General features: G+C 34.1%; 1 protein-coding gene across 1 annotated transcript in view; it reads left to right on the plus strand.

Annotated features, from left to right (window-relative positions):
* LOC118194765 (lachesin-like) overlaps positions 1-17646 on the plus strand; it is a 182889-nt gene that overhangs the window by 15526 nt on the left and 149717 nt on the right. Inside the window, exon 3 of the mRNA XM_035365969.2 lies at positions 11825-12032. Within this exon, the coding sequence (XP_035221860.2) occupies positions 11825-12032 (208 nt within the window). The remainder of the gene's footprint in view (positions 1-11824; positions 12033-17646) is intronic.

The raw sequence follows: 17646 nt of genomic DNA on the forward strand, positions 1-17646 counted from the left end.
GTGAACCCAATCACACTACAGGTCTACTCCCCCTTTGGGCACTTCGTGGAGGTTCAATCTCCACTATTACTCTTCCAGAAGAGCAGCGCACCACCTGGAATTCACCAGGCAGCACCGGTCGTCAAAATGCTTCTGCCAGTCGCATGGGTGAGCCCGTCGCAGTGGGCCGTTACCCAGCAAACCGGGGGGAACTAGCCCTCCGGCTACGGTTCCACACCGCTCAGGACATGCCAGTCCCCGAGGCCGGCCAATAAATGACCTTTCCCAGGGCCTTCAGAACCACCAAGTTCATAAATTTTATCCCCCGTGGCCGAAACTGCCTAGGTACAGATCCTAGCCAGTAGCTTCGCAGAGTTCTCTACGTCGACCCCCGGGGGGGCGATGAATGGCAGTTAACTTTATAATATAGGATTATGCTTCATCCGGTAATGCCCTGTAACCCTAAAGGCCCGTCTACACATAGCGATTTCTTCGGCCGACTTAGCTGGCCGACAATATCTGAGATAACTCGCCTGTCCACACGGAACGAACGGACACAGAAATTCACTCAGCCAATCACTGTGTAAAATTTACATTACTCGTGTCCCACAAACCAACATTTTCTCTAAAGAAAACTATTAGTTAAAAAATATGAGTTTCGCTCCAACGAAATGCAGCCATGTTTATTATTCCAAATGAGGAGAAAAGCACGTGATCACTCAAAGCAATCTTATTGGCTAGGGACTCCGGACGCTAGTGAGCAGTGAATACCAGTTCTGAAATCGCGGCAGAGAGAGCATGACCGATTTTTGGCGCATGCGCAGAAGATCCTTAAAATTGTTGCTCTATGAGAAAGTCGGTCGAGAAAATCGCTTTGTGTAGACTGGTCATAACAGACGTGAAACGAGTCATTACTATAACTGAGGTAAATGATAGTCTTTTTTTTTTTTTTTTTTTTTTTTTTTTTGACGCAGAAGGTCTGTGGGGAAAAGACCTCAGGTGGAGACAAAGAAAAAGACATGCCAGTAAAAATGATATAGGATACAAAACGCAAATATATGAATGCCTAAGTAAAATTTTCAAAGTTCGCCAAGTGGCTCCACGTCTTCCAATACCAGAGGACTTTCCTGGAATTACTGGACTTCCAATTCCAGTAATTCCAGGAAAGGCAATATAGGAACATTATAAAAAGCGTTCATAGGTCCAGTCCGCTTACAGATGGCTCGATGAGCTAGAGGTAATTCCAAATTGAAAGAGATAAGCTGAAAGGCTATTGTGGCCAGTAGTCAAAAGAAAGACACCAAATGTCTTACCTCTCGGATAGTCTGATAAGTTACTTAGCCCATTTCTTGATCGAAATCTTCTGATGCAGCGATATGTTATAACTATTTTGAAATCTCTGTCATGCAGTAAGAAATGTAGATAGGTTGACAGGGCCGGTGGTAAGTTTTTGTGATAGGGCGTATTGCTTTCTCGATTCCAAAAACCTCAACTTAAATATTCGCAGCTAATTTGCATTCTGTTGATGAATGCGGATAGGAGAAGTTATAGTAAAGATTGAAATTATAGTAACTGAATAACTAACATAAGGTACACTGCGCAAAAACAAAATGGGACAGTTCTAGATCTCCCGCTCTACTGGGACGATTGACGAAATTAAACTTGCGTTTTTCATGTCTGGAACGCATTTCTTGCGTTTTTCATATCTCCATATGTATTAGATGTATATATATTTGTGTTCTAATATAGGTATTCTGACATAAAATCGGCCTTTTTCTGAAATGGCATGCCAGTGTTTTCATAGTTCTATTCTACGAATCGAATTATGCCAAAGTGCCAAGTTTTGTCAAAATCGCAAGAGTAGTTTTTTAAAAATTACTTCTCAAAATATTAGCTCTTGCATATTAATTGAATTTGGTATGTATTTATTAATATCTCTTCTTTATTAAACTTATTTAATTCTTTTTTTACATTTCGAAATTTAGATTCGTTCCAAATAAAATTCGGTCTTTTTTTATGATTTATTTTTAAAATTTGTATATTTAAATAATTATTATAAATTTTTCGAAAACATTTTTAAATTATAACCTATAAAAGTTTTACCGTCATCTTAGAGTAGATGTATTTCTAAGCATACTTGCAAAAAATGAGAGTTTTTCAAAATTTCCGAAGATATACTGGAATTTATATATTAGCGCGTTTTGAAATTTGCCGTATTTGTTGAAAGCGATGAAACATCAAATGCGGCTTAAGCACTTTTTTAAAATTATTTGAAAGTAGGGAACGACAACGATGTGACTTTTTCCTCTTGTGCACAATGTAAAAAGTGAAAGGAAAATAGGTTGTCATATATTAAGAAGTTGACGAAGTGAATTATTCTTGAAAAAAAACTGAAACTGAAAAAGTTGAGCCAAGATAAATTTTGGAATTTCTCCATACATTTCGCACCAAATTTTACAAAATTTAATATTTAGGCCTAGTCTGAGCTGCAAAATAGAAGTAAGGAAAAGCATTGCCATGCCATTTCATAAAAGTCCGATTTTATCTCAAAATAACTATATTAAACAATCTTATATAAAAATCTAATACATTTGTTAAGACGAGCTTTCGAGACATGAAAAACGCAATTTGTGTTTCGTCAATCGGCCCAGTAGAACGGGAGATATAGAACTGTCCCATTTTTTTTTTCGCATTGTACCTTGCAAGATAAAGCAGCACGAAAATTAAAGGGCTCGGAAAATTAAATATGTAAGTTTTTTTATTAGCAGTAAAATATATTCTTAAAAATTCGACCTACGCTTTCAAACACCTACTATGTTGCTCATATTATGTTGCTATGTTGCTATTTTTCGGTAGACAGTAGAAAGCTGCTCACTTACCTACTTTTCATCACTTCAGTCATTTGAATATTTACCAAATTCCATATGAAATATTTGCAAAAATGATCAGCGAAATAAACATCCGACATGAATAAAAGTAAGTATACCACAATTAACTGAAAACAAATTTGAAGAAATCTGTTATCTTAAATGAAAGACTTTTTAATTCATACAATAAAAATACTAGACATCTTCACTGAAATATAATTCAAGCTAAACACATGATACAGCATAAGAAGCATCGAAACAAGAAGGAAATATTTATGCATAGGAACATAAATCCGAAGAAGGCACCTAAAATATTCGAAAAAATTCTTAGCACAACTATCTTTTACTGTTGTTTTTACGTTTTCTGCTATATTTTGAGAAAAGGAATAAAATTCAATTCCTATCCCTTTTTGCCTCACTTTCAAAGTGCCCGCTATCATATCAGAGATTCCTTTTCCTCATCGGAACACGACGTTTTGGGTGACCCCTCTCCAACTTCTTTTTCTTACCTCTCTTTTAAAGGAAGATCTCATGTTTCCCGTCTCAAAGAGTAAGTCTGTTTAAAGTATCCTCTTACGCAACTGTAGAGACTGCGGAATATGTGTATTTTGGTTTATTTAAGAGCAGCATGCTTTTTTCCTTTATCTGTAGGTACACATAAAGTTATATGATACAGACACATCTAACGTTGTTGATTTCTCAAGAGTTTTCTTGCTGCAGTGAAAGTTACAGGAAATACATTATACTTCAAACTATGATTTACAATATCTAAAGTTTGATAAATATCGCGAGTTATGTACATAAAAGTAAGTATTTTCAGTGCTGTTAGATATTTGTTGAATTAAGTAATTTTAGGGACCCCATCGCCATTAACATTTCTAATGGGACTGTTTTATGGTTAAAAGCAAAGCGAAAGTTCTCTTCGAGTCAGCGATTTACGCTACAGGAATATTTTTCAACGACTTGTTCCTTATCATTACACAAAACAGCTCTAGTAAAAGTTTCTAACATGCAGCATAATTTATTGCGGTGCTTATTCACGGCTGCTGTTGCCATCTGAATAAATGCTGTAACTGTAGTTGTTTGAAATCTCATCGCGTTATGTATTTATATACTACAGATTTGTACACCATGTGTGTAGACATATAACACATATATCCACACATTTTTATAAATTAGAAGAGTGTGCCATCAATGAACAACAGAGATTAGTCTAGTCTCCTCAGAATTTTCAAAGTATCTTTGTTATAGTTTTTTACGAGTGATAGAACTTTAACTTTTCTTGCCATATTTTAGTTCGTGTTCATCAGAATGTTTCTGTTATACGTAAAAGCATTTCGTAGTTAAAAAACATTGAACGAATTTAATGCAATAGGCATGCATTTTGACAGTAGATTTCCAACATCTGTATTATCGTCTATGGATGGGAGCTGAAGATATCTAGGAAGATTGTTCCTGGTCCGAGAGACAATGAGGGAGCATAGGAATGCGAGTTACCAATAAAAGTATGTTATAGAGATTTCTTTACTTGTACACTTCAGAATAGATATTTAAACATTCACTTGATTATACAAATGAATCGCAAGATGTAAAAATGAGATATGTGACAAAAGTTAAATTTTACAGGAGCAATAAAAAACAAACTCATACCTCACAATAACATCAATAACAGAAATATCGGAGTCAATAACAGAAAATTATGAGATGCGTCGAAAACTTTAAATGTCCGTTTCATTTTTCAAATCGTTGCCACCAAATATTATCACTCTGCGTTATATTTAAAGAAAATGAAGAATTTGAAATGAAGAAAATGTTTATATGCTTCTCCCATTGTGATAAAACAACCAAATATAGCCATCAAATTTTGAATAATGTAATCCTCCACCGAATATGGGCATCTGGAAACCCGAATTTGGAATTTGTTTTATTAGCGATTTCATATTTTGTAACACTTTAACGAATTTTTGATTAACCCTTTAACTGTCAAGTTATTTTGATGATTTGGGTACACAAATTGTCAAATTTTTTTATTGGAAAAACCAAATGTAGCCGAAATAAACATCTCCCGATATATATTCGGGTATGACAATACGATGCACTCAAAAAAAAATTACCCCGAGAAATACTCGGGCGTGACATTTTCGAACACCAGTGCTGTGCCCGAGATAATCTCGGGCATGACAGTTAAAAGGTTAAAAAACTCAACGATTCAAAAGCCAGCAATGGCAACACTGTACGAAAAAAACATTTTTATCTCCAGCGCGCGAAACTGTGCATCGGAAATTCTAAAGATATGCCCATCTTAAAATTATTTTGCAATTTTACTGTTGAACTAAATTTTATGGTTTAAGTGCGAAGAACATGATATTTAATAAATAAAGGGTAACCCACAAAATGTTCAAAAAAACACCCCTTTGGACGGAATGTAATATATGAAAGTTTTTAGATTTTTTTTTTCTTTTTTTCCAGTAAAATTTGACTTTTGCCACATAGCTCCTTTTTACGTCTTCATGTTCAATTATTACATTCACTTATAAGTCTCGAACTAAAACATATCAGCCAGTCCATTATATATGTTAGTCAAATCTGCGTTTAGTTTTATTTTTCTAATTTTAAGAAACAAAGTTATTAACTGCCTCTCAGACATTCTAAAATCATGATCATAAATACATCATCCAGAACATGTTGATAATTTGGATTGAGGTGTCCAGCCAGGAATCCAGTGTCGTATGTTATTCAAATGGCCCCTCTGCCAATTTAAATTGCGCCCCCTTTAAAATATTTGAAATTAAGTTTATATCTTACTGATTTCGTTTCACACCGCATGGCGCTCCCTGACACGTGTCTTGCTTAAAGGGACTCACACACCTTAAAACCCATAAGATGTTCGAATAGGTGACTGTTTCAAGAATTGGGATAACTTATTTATTTTAAAAGAAATTACTACCAACTTTTTACAGCTGACAACATAATATAGCTGCTTTCTGAAATAGTAATCAGAAATTTTGTGTTGCCACAAATATTTTTATAATTTAATGCGATTTGTGACAACATTTTTCGTCATGTTTCCAACTTGCGCGCACAGTTTAAAACATTCTGTTTCATAATTTAATTCCATATTTAATATATAGCTTTTATAACGTTTGGAAACTACTGTGAACCTAAAATTCTAAAAATTTCGTGTTAAATTTTTATTTTATTTTGAGTTGAGTTTATACAATGCATTTTATTAAAAGAATTTGTAATGTTTTCGTCCATAAAATTTTCCAATATTAAAATATTCATCAGATTGTTGGTTCAGTTAGAAAATAGTGCCCATATAAAGAATTCCATCCAATTTCAAGTATGTACCATTAGCCATTTTTAAAATATCATGCGCGCAAGGTGGAAACATGGCGAAATATTTTACCACAAAGACGATTAAATTACAAAAATATTTGTGGCAACACAAACTTTCTGGCTACTAGTTTCCAAAGCAGCTATATTTTGTAGTCAGCTGTAAAAAGTTGGAAGTAATTGCTTTTAAAATAAATAAAATATCCCAATTCTTGCAACAGTGACATATTCGAAGATCATAAGGGGTTTAAGGTGTATGAGTCCAGTTAACATACCCTAGCTACTCCACTGCTCCTGAAGGAATCTGTGCATAGTTTCTTAGCTGAAATTGCTTTGAGAAGTCTATAATCGTCACCACTCTGTTTCGATATTCATTGATGAGTTCAAATCAATAATTTGATGAAGTGCATGTACAATAAATATCTAAAATTTCAATCAGTATACACATATTACATTCAAAAGACATTTAGTATAATTAGTAAAGACTCTGAAAAACATTGAAGAGAATGTTGAGGAAATATGTGCTTGATGTGGTGGCGTAAACTAAAAATGTTTGGAAAACTATTAAATGAACTATTCATTGACAACAGATCGTTACACGTCATCCATATTGTTACGGAAGCCCATAATCTTCACCACTCTTCCATATTGCTTGGCGGGTTTTAATTAATAATTTTATGAATTGCATGTACAATAAATATCACAAAATTTTAAGCATCCACATATCACTATCCAGAAGCCATCTGCTCAAAAAATTCGAAGAGGAAGTTGAGCAAAATATGTGCTTGAAGTGCTGGTGAAAAGTAAACATGTTTGGAAAACTAATAACAGACAGCAGATCATTATGGACCATGTGCAGGCAAGTTATGAAGGTGCTCTAAGTTAACATCGTTGATCTACTCTCTAAATCGCAGTTCTGCGGTATCGAAAGATAATCTCAGTCCACGTACTTCTTTTTGCATGGACATGAAATATTATATCTAATGCCTTCAAATTGGAAAGTTGTACAGTTTCAAAATGATTATGATGCACAAACTCAGAAGAGGAATATCCCGTTGGTCTTGTAGTGATTTCTAGATTTAATTTACAAAGTTATTTATTTGTTCATCTTTTTTAAATTCATACTATTAGCTCACACTCTCCCTATAGCTTGTTCAAATTTTCAGTCGTTAATAAAGTACTTTTTATTCATCCACTCAAGTTCAAATAAATTTTTTAAACTTAATAACATTTTTATGTGGATGACACTTGATGTTAATACAGTTTTTTTCACATATTAAATTCAATTCCCAACAACAAGTAGTGCGAATTTATATCAGAAGCCGTGGTAGCAATACTAATCCACTATAGCCTGCGAATCTGCTTTTCTGCCGAAATAAGACTCTAAAGGAAAAACACACTTTACAGGTTTCGAAACATTAAGAATAAAAAAGCCACTAATAAGCAAATAATTTATTAGCCTAATTCCATGAATCATTAATACTCATTAAGAAGCGCAAAATCATGCGTGCAGAATATAAATAATGAAACACATACATATTACCCTAACAAATATGCAACGCACACAGCAATAAATTTCTTTCCTTTATAAAAGAACGTCCACTATTTCTTATAATAAATACGCGGTGACAAAACTAAAATAATTACAACTTTTTTTTTTTTTTTTTTTTTTTTTTTTTTTAAATTCCTGCTATTAGCTCCCACTCTTCCTATATGTTGTTCAAATTTTCAATCAATAATAAAACGCTTTTTATCATCCACTTCAGTTCAAAAGCATTTTTTAAACTTGTAGTAGATGACACTTAATGTTAGTACAGTTTTTTCACATATTAAAGTCAATTCCTACTTATTTATTTCTGTTTATTGGAACTAAAGATATGATGTTTTTAAATATATTATTAGACTTACAAATAATTGCCGTTAAAAGTTTTCTTTGTTGACTTAAGTAGAAATTGACTTGAAAAAAAAATGTTTTTTATATTACAGTAAGACCCCGCTTAACGCTGTTTCGGTTTAGTGCTCTTTTATTTCAACCCGGGGATTCTCCGAAATTGTGCGAAGCGCTAGGTTTCCAAATAACATATCCGAAACAGTGTAGTTGTGTTTCTTGCTTGGTGGACGCATTTTTATCATTTGAAACATTTGTTGACATTATTGTAAGTTTAAATTTGTATAATACTATAACGATTAATACAGTGACAAATATTATGATCTTTAGTTTTTATCATGGGTGATAATAAAAAAAAAGAAAAGAAAGCAACCAGAAACAGCATTTCACTGGAAACTCAAATGCAAGTGATTAGAAGATTAGATTCTGGTGAATGTCAATCTCAAATTAGTGCTGCATTGATTTTGGCAACTTCAACAATAAGGACAATTCTTAAGAATAAAGAAAAAATACTGTCATCGGCAACTGCAACTACGTCAAGCTCTGCAACTAGAATTACCCGTTCTAAAAATAACATTATAGAGGAAATGGAAAAACGACTGTCTATATGGATTGACGACGAAATTGAACGCAATATGCCATTAAGCCAATCTATCATAATGCCTTCTTGACAAAAAGGCAGAAAATTGGAAACCCAGAATAGACTGAATGATCTGACTGAGAATTTTATTTGTTTTTAAAAGTATATGCGTTTATATTGTTTTTATTTTTGTAAGAAATAAATGTTTGATTTTATTTTTATTAAAAAAACATTATTAAATTTAATGCCTAACCATTTTTATCCGTCTTCCCCTAACCCCATTATTTACATGTTAAGATAGCCTCGCTTAGCGCTGTTTCGCATTACGCTCTACTTCGATGGAACGTATCCCCCGCGTTAAGCGGGGTCTTACTATACTTGTTTTACTTGAAATTCAGAAGGCCTGTGGACAGAAGACATTGGGAAGAGACAAAAAGAAACATATGCAGGCAAAAATCATAAACAATACAACATGCAAATATAAGATACCAAAAACAGGGAAAATCCAAAACTCTAAAAATTCGTCAAGCGATTCCATCCTCTCCAGTACCAGAGGTAAAAAGTGATGTCAGACAAGGCAATAGAGGAGGTATTATGAAGGGCGTTCATGGGTCCGTCCGCTTACAGACGGACCGATGAGCCAGTGATAATTTCAAATTGAAAGAGATGGGTTTAAAGGCTGTTATATCCAGTAGTCCAAAAAAAGCAGCAAATGCCATTCCTCTCGGATGATGTGGTAAGTTGCTTAGCTCACTTCTGGATCGAAATTTTCTGATTCATAGTTATGTCGTACCTATTTTGAAATCTCTCATATGCATTGATAAATGTAGATCGGTAGGCAGGGCCCGTGATAGGTTTTTTCTGTCCGGTACAGTCTCTGTTGATTCTACATTCCCCCACTGAGTGCCTCCCTAAATTCCGAAAAATTAGTCTTCCGGTCGGACAGTGGCACTGCTGGACCCAGTCGTTATCATATATGCACCTTTCTTTGAAGTGGTATCTCCGGCTTTGTTACCAGACGCTCTAAAATAAAGAGGATGCAGTTTTCGTGCGACACTCATTTATTCATTATGACATCCAATAAGCTTTAAAATTACTTATTTGTTTATTTATTATATCATAAGACCAATCCTCCTAAGATTTTCGTGTTTTTACCTGAATATATCATTCATTAACTCTTCTTGTTTGTTTTTATACCAAAAAAATATTATTTTTATTTACACCTAGTCGCCTGCAATGAACCCCATTGCATATGATCAGTGTATAATCTCTCTTCCTCTACATGTGAACATGAATTTATTCCATAAATATGATTTCCTTTCATTGAACTTGCAGAGACATTAGGTATTTTTGGAAGCAGGCAAGACGAAAAATAGCAAAAGCCTTCGTCGGGAATGGAACCACAGACCTCTGAAATACCGGCCCAGCGTGCAGAACCACTACACCACGAAGGCACGCCAAGAAGGTGGGAGAAATACCTTATAAACTATTGTAGAGCTTTGAGAGCTAGGTCTTAGATAACCAAGATTCTGCACTTTTATGGAGAATCTAATGGATATATATTTATCCTCATCTGTTTGCTTGGAGGCTGATCGGTAACCGAAACTGATAAATAAAAACATGATGGATAATGAAACTTTCTGCATCAATATGCATTTTCCTTATTTAACATTATTTTACCTGTTAAGTTAACGTCCAATGCATCAAGAAAGTAAGTATGAGCATACATTATGCTGTAATTTTATATAATATTAAATTTCGATAGATATTGAATAAATATCTATGATCTCGATAAAATATTGGCGATCGAGAATTATTTCAGGCTTCCTTATTTGTTTCAGTTTTCAGGTATCATTACCATGAGGCAGTTAGTCCTCGAGTTATTTGCCATAATTAGGTAAACCAAACCAATTCAATTTTCAAGCCAAAAGTACTTAAATACAGATAATGCACGGTAATGTAAACTTTTATAGAAGCGAATGGATGTTAATTTTAATAAAACAAAAGCTAAACATGTTCAGAAATAGCTCTTTCCTTCTTCCTGTAGGTAATTTATAAGGTTATTTTCGCCATCCTTTTCACATGCCTTCGTAGTATTACTGAAAAGAAGCTCGACGCGTATTCTGGAGGTCCAGAGTTCGAACCTCGGCGAGGGCAATGAGAATTTCTTCAGTTTCTTCACACCAAAAAATTCTGCAAGGGCCTGCTGCCCGAACTAAAACGAAAGGTGGTGAATGATAATTCGTCATCACCAGGATTTGGCGATTGGGTTGCCTGATCCCGAGTCGCTCTTTGAAAAAGCTAGTATATAAGGTATTTTCCCTCTCTCCTTTCCGCATGCTTTCGGGGTTTAACTGGAAGCAAGGTCGACGCGTTTTAGGCAGATTCGGAGATCGAATCCCGGCGAGATCACTGTACGTTTTTCGCGTTCCCTCATCGTATAACCTAATGATTCTGCAAATTAAATGCATATCTCTTATAAGGTATTTTTCCCGCCTTCCTGGCGTGCCTTCGTGGTGTAGTGGTTCTGCACGCTGGGCCGGTATTACAGAGGTCCGTGGTTCGATTCCCGGCGAAGCCGATTGCTAATTTTTCATCTTGCCTGCTTTCAAAAAATACCTAATGTCTCTACACTCTTATATTCTAGAGTGCATATTACTGTGAGTGCAATGAAGACCATCGCTGGGTTCGCAACGTGCGGCATCCAAACATAGGACTGTCAAACACTGGTAGCTCTACCTGGGTTCTAATTTTGGCAAATGTGTTGACTACATGGGGTTTACATAACCTTCCCGTACGCAACGTAAATACGAGGCTTAGAAATGTCATTCGCGAAAGTATCTTTTCCTTGGACAAATAGCTCTCGCTTTCTTACGTAATCAATTAACCAACCAGCTTGAAGATAGAACTTCTAAAAAAACCTACCTCAGAATTGTTAATTTCTCCACAGTATATGTTTGCATTCACGATTTATTAAAATGTAAAGTCAAATTTACTTGTATCTATGTTTATGGCTGTAAAGATATGAATGGATAATTAATTTGTATTTTGTACCATGTATTTATTATGTAATGTATCATATGAACTGGGACAGTGATGTAGTTTGATAAATGAATTATCGTTACATTTTCTATTAATAAATCATAATTAATAAAGATCTTTCTCTTTTTACAGGCAGCTTGGATTAAAGTCGAAACAAAGGCTATTTTAACTATTCACCATCACATTATCACACGCAACTATCGCATCAGTTTAAGCCACAGCGACAATCGTAACTTTATTCTGCAAATTCGCAATGTGCAAGAAGCCGACAAAGGCGGTTACATGTGCCAAGTGAATACAGTACCCATGAAAAGTCAAATTGGATACCTTGATGTCCTAGGTAAATTATTAAGAAATATTTTATAAGCATTTCAAGCCGAATATTGTTTAATCAGTTGTTTAATCAGTTCACTTTAGAAATAATTTTTAAGTTTAGCTATAAGTCAGCTATACCGTCTATTTATTTCAAAAATAGCTATGCAGTAAGCTATCTGTTACACGAATCTGGCTTAAAATTTGTTTATTATTTTCAGCCTAATCTAAACTTAATCATGAAATGTCGTGCATTTAACCCAGTTAAGGCGTTTGAGTATACTATACTCTATTTAGCACAATTTTAAAAAAGAGTCATAAGTTAGAATGTAAGGATCTTAAGTTTTACTAACGTTTATTTTATTTTAAATCTTTACTATCACTTCTTATTTTTCTACTTCCGGCCAGAATTATAAGCGTTAATGTATTTATGCAAAGTTTGTCTGGCGAACGCCAAGTATTTAAGTTGTGGCTTTTTGCCAAGCGAGAGAGAGGAAGCAGTTAGTCGAAGCAGGCCGCTTACCTTAGAAGTTTTACTCAGTTGCTGGTTGCCTTCCAGGCCAGAGGTTTAATCCTCTTGATAACTTTAAACGTATTGTAGTGTTCACAGTTCTCTGTACTACATACGGCTTCCTGTTAATATAAGGCCAATCTTCCACGTTTATTATTTTAAAGTTAAATTAGAGTTTAGTTTTATTTTTATATTTTTACGTTTAGACCACAAGTAGTGGGTCGTTGTATTCCGAAGTACGGAAGTTATTGTAAATAGAGAAAAATAAAGGGTTTTGTATACCCTTCTTGTGTATCCTGTCTATTTCCCACAGTTATCGAACATAGCTTTAGTAAGCTCTCTGTTCCGAGTCAGGTCCTTGCATGTTCCCGAAGAAAGTAAGACGGAACATTGAACCTGATAAGAACAACTATGAATTCTTTATTTAACAAGTTAGAAAGTTTTTGTAACTCAAATAGAGCACATATAAAAAATAAATCAAAGTTACTAGTCTTTACAAACTTTAAATCGAAGTGTTGAAATAAAGAACTTTCAAAATACTCTTTTATAAGTTTTAAATATCTTCAGCCTTACCTATTAGGCAATACTATCAGCTGTGTATTTCGTGAAGTGAAGATAACATGGCTGAAAATGAATGACGCTCTTGTACAACGTTAGCACAAAATCCTTTTATGATTTCTGCATCAGAACATAAGTAGAATCCTCTCTCTCCAATATACAATGGCTCAAAAATGTGTTCGTACACTTACTAGATTCAATGAAATATTGCTTTATTCATTAATAAAAATTTATATTTGTGAATAAGCATTTTTTAATAATATATATAAATTTCTCTCAGCAAAAACACATTAGTTATTTCATAAACATTGTAAAACATTTTTTTGAGAAATCAATAATCAAAAAGAAGTAGAGAAGTTACCCCTACAAAAGTCTTTGTACACTTTAAAGAAAGCTATACATATTAGTAAATATTGCAGTATTTCTGCTAGTTAGCATATTATACTATATCCTCCAGAACTTATGAGAGCTTTCAAATTTCTTTTTTGTAATGTCTGCATCAATGTTCTCCATTCTTCCATCATTCCTGTTTTTAGTTCGGTTTACGTTTTTATGTTGTGTCTTCGTACTCTAACCTGCAGTGGTCTCCAAATACCTTCTATTGGCTTTTAATCTAGTGAGTAAGGTGGTGTGTTTAGAACTTGTGGATAATTATAGAACGTTGATAGCTGTGTGCTTAGGATCATTATCCTGATAAAAAAAATGTTGCCTCCAATACCCAAATTTTGGGAGGATGATTTTAAATTATATTTTGAAAAATTTAAATAAAGAGCATGGTTCATTATGCCGTGAATAAATTACCTAATCCTGATACTGACATGCACCCCCCGCACAAAGACACCTCCATCACAATGCTTTTTATTCCACCACCCGAGGTCTTGGGATCAAATTTTTCTTCTCCATAAAATTATCTGCTTATCGGAACCAAAAATGTTTTCTTTTATCTGCAAATAGTATAGTTCCAATACGCTTCGGATTTATTTACCATAGATTTTGCGAAGGAAAAACTAAGCTTTCTATTTTTTTGCCTTTACAAACAACTTTCTTCGAGCAGAGCGCCTGTGTAATCCAACTAATCTAAGTAATCGTCGAAGAGTTTCAGGTAAAATTGAAGTAGGAAAATTGTCCGTAAATTATGTAGAAATCTTTACAGCACCCAAACGTGGATTTTTCACAAATTTTCTAACAACAAATCTCTGATCACGTAGAATTAATTTTGCCTGTCGACGTCTTCTTTCTTCATTTTCCATCTGATTTTCTTCTTAAAAGCATTTTATCACATACTGCATCATAGAATGGGATACATTTACTAATTTAGAGGTATCCCGGATCTATTTTCCACCCTTGTGATCAAAAATGTTCAATTCTCGAGTGATATTTGTCGCTTCTTTACGACTGCCATAATTTTTTTCAAATATTTATTGAATTATAACGAAGCAAACAAAGAATAAAGCCAAATTACTCGTAATTTTTAAATGTCATCAAAATGCAAAACAGGTGTCACACTACAATTTTATTTACGAAATTGTTTCGGTGTACGATCACTTTTGTGGGGCGTGTTTTAGCTACTTACATTTCCAATTTTAGAAAAAGAAAAAAGGTCAGTATAAAAAAGGAAGAGTTTGGTTTTATTCAAAATCGCATGGAGATGGATATGAAAAATGTATTGGACTTTATATTCGAATTTAATTTCGGGCTACATTGCTTATTCTACAAATTCTTAAAGTGTCCGAACACTTTTGGGAATCATTGTATATCGTTCGGTGCTCGCTTGTTTCGTCGTTGCCGAGTTTCATTATGCAAGCGTGGCACTAATTTGTTCTAACAAATTATTTAGTTTAAACTAATTAAAATTTATATGATGCATTAATATTTTTAAGGGTTTGAAATCGTCTGCTAAAATAATAAACTAAAACTAAATAAAGATTCATTAGAATGAAAACACCTTTAGATTTCTTCTCTTATGACCACAAAAATCAACTCAAAAATAGTTATACCTATATTTGCTTAAATGTCATATCATCAGGAGTTGTAATTTCAACAGGATAAATCTGATTATAATAATTAATTTTTAAAACAATCAGTCGGCAATGTGTTTCGTGAAGTAGCTTAGAGACAGAATTGCAATAGAATTTTCCTACTGCTGGGTTATTTTAAGCATTATGAGACACTAATACTAATGAATATTGCATAAGAGAGCCTATTTCTATCTGATGCGGAAGTTTTTTATTTCATGGTATTGTTGAATCCTATTTAGGTATTATTACATTACACACATCATATATAATGAAGGTGAATGGTTTATTTTTATGCATTTGATGCTTCGATGGTTTTTGCTTTCTCAATTCACAGCTCATTCTACTAAAATGTTCATCTATATTTTTTGGTGAGTAGGCTACTGAACAAATAAGCAAAGTTTTTACATTATTCATTTTCCTTACTGTGCTTGTAATAGTTCTTAAAAAAATTCTAGTTGGGTAAATGCATTTTTTATAGTTTTCCTAACCTCCGAGGCTCTACGATGTTTATTTTATGGTGTTATCTACAATGACCAATCCCATTTCTTACTTTGCTGACGAATCATAAAATCTTTCTAACATATCCAATCCAATATACGTGTTTATGACAACGTTCAGCTTCAAAGGGTTGCACTATATCAGTTTTCCTTTCAATGTGTTTCCGGTTTCTTCCTTTCCGTAGTTAGATAAGAGATTCATGGATTCATGGTTTAACGTATTTGAACCAATTACTCTGATTACTACTCCATTTCGAAACTCTAACATTCTGATAATTAAAATGTTGAATATTTGTGCATTTCTTTTATAATCCATTATCAAGAACAGTCGTTTCTTATGTTTTCTCTAGATTGAGAATTTTTTCCGGGCTCCTTTAGCGAATTTAGAAATGAGAATCGCATATCAACCAAAAGCAGGTGATTATAAGAAACTCCAGAAAACTTCACATATCATATTAAGTTCTTTCAACTAGATTGGCTTCTACACTCTATTTTCTTTCATGTATTTGTTAACCAAAAGTGTTTTTATTAATTGCAAACAGAAAGTACAACATTCAGATTTAGTCACACAGGAAATATATTCTTTTTACTGTACATGTAAAAGATATGAGGTATTTTCTCTTTCCTTTATGCATGCCTTCGTGGCGTAACGGTAGCTATTTACAATAAAAGTCTTAAATACTGTTTTAACGGAAAACAAAAATTCTCCATTAAAATATGTAGTAACACTTAAGTACATATAGGATTTAATTATTCCATGCGTTCAATTATGTGCTGTTATTTTAATTACACACTACTGAAATTTAAAAAAAAATTAATTGTCTTTTTGCATAGGATTGTACCACGTAATTTAATATACATTATTGTTCTTAAAAACAGAACACCTAGAAATAAAATAGTTAAAAACCTTTTTAGGCTTACATAAAACAGAAAACGCAGAAAACATTTAAGCATTTCAATTCAACTGACCCTTAAATTCTGAAGCTGTATGAATGAGGATTCCAAACAGTCTCTTCGTAAATTAACATTGATTATTTTGTATCATGGTTGGATAGACATTTTGATCCTTCTCCAGCTACGAATAGAGATGCTTATCCTTTTTTAGAAATAACCATAAAATCAATGATTTTGATAGAAGACGCACTTTGCCTGTGTAAACTTGTTACATTGTGCCAGGCGAGTGAGGCGAAATGTGTCTATAGTTGAAAGAAAATGCAGAAACTAGTTTGAAGATAGACTTAAAACACGGAGAGAAGATTCTGATCATCGAACGCAGATAATAACAAGAAAGAATCATTCAGGAATATCTTCAAGATGCATTTAGTTGAACATTTTGCGTCACCAACTGGATTGGTATAGCAATGGCTATTGGCAACACATTCCCTAATATCAGCTGCATAGTAAATCCCCGTTTATTGTGTTCTGGATCATGGGCCCTCAACCGCTTCTCGGATCATTTTTGATACCTCAGCACTGTACTGCTAGACTGCACTGGAGTACAGAACTTATGTGTGACCGATAAACTGGACAAACATTCCTCTTCTTTGGCGAATCTAGTTGTTTAGGGGACAATGACGATCACATAGCCCCACCGAAAGGATGAGAGTTGCAAAGGAAAATGAGTTTTTACTCAGCATACACAGCCAAGAAAAGTAGTCTTATTTGGGGTTCTCTTGGATTTATCAGCAGATAACCTCTCATAAAAATCAGCACCGTGTTGGGTACGTCAGCAACATACTACGACCATCGTTCCTCCGTACTTCCAACGTCTCCCTGAGGCAATTTCTGAGAGGTCTCACACTGAACCAAAGACATGAGCCTGCCTCATATTTAACAGCCTCTCAGTTCTTCATTGGGACCAAGATTATCTGGTTTATCCCTTTCCCTATGAAATGCGTGAGATGTTGGATAGCGAAAAGGATTATATTACCTCAATACTCCAGCTAGTCTTAATGAGTTCTGGGAACCGGTTGATATAGTTTAAAAGGCTATTCCACAAAGCACCACTGAAGCTTCGTTTACTTCCACGTACAGCGAGTAGAATAAGCTTTTCGAGGA

Source organism: Stegodyphus dumicola, chromosome 4, assembly GCF_044657685.1.
Source record: "Stegodyphus dumicola isolate Sdum_Otavi_A_Nest chromosome 4, ASM4465768v1".
Lineage (NCBI taxonomy): Eukaryota > Metazoa > Arthropoda > Arachnida > Araneae > Eresidae > Stegodyphus > Stegodyphus dumicola.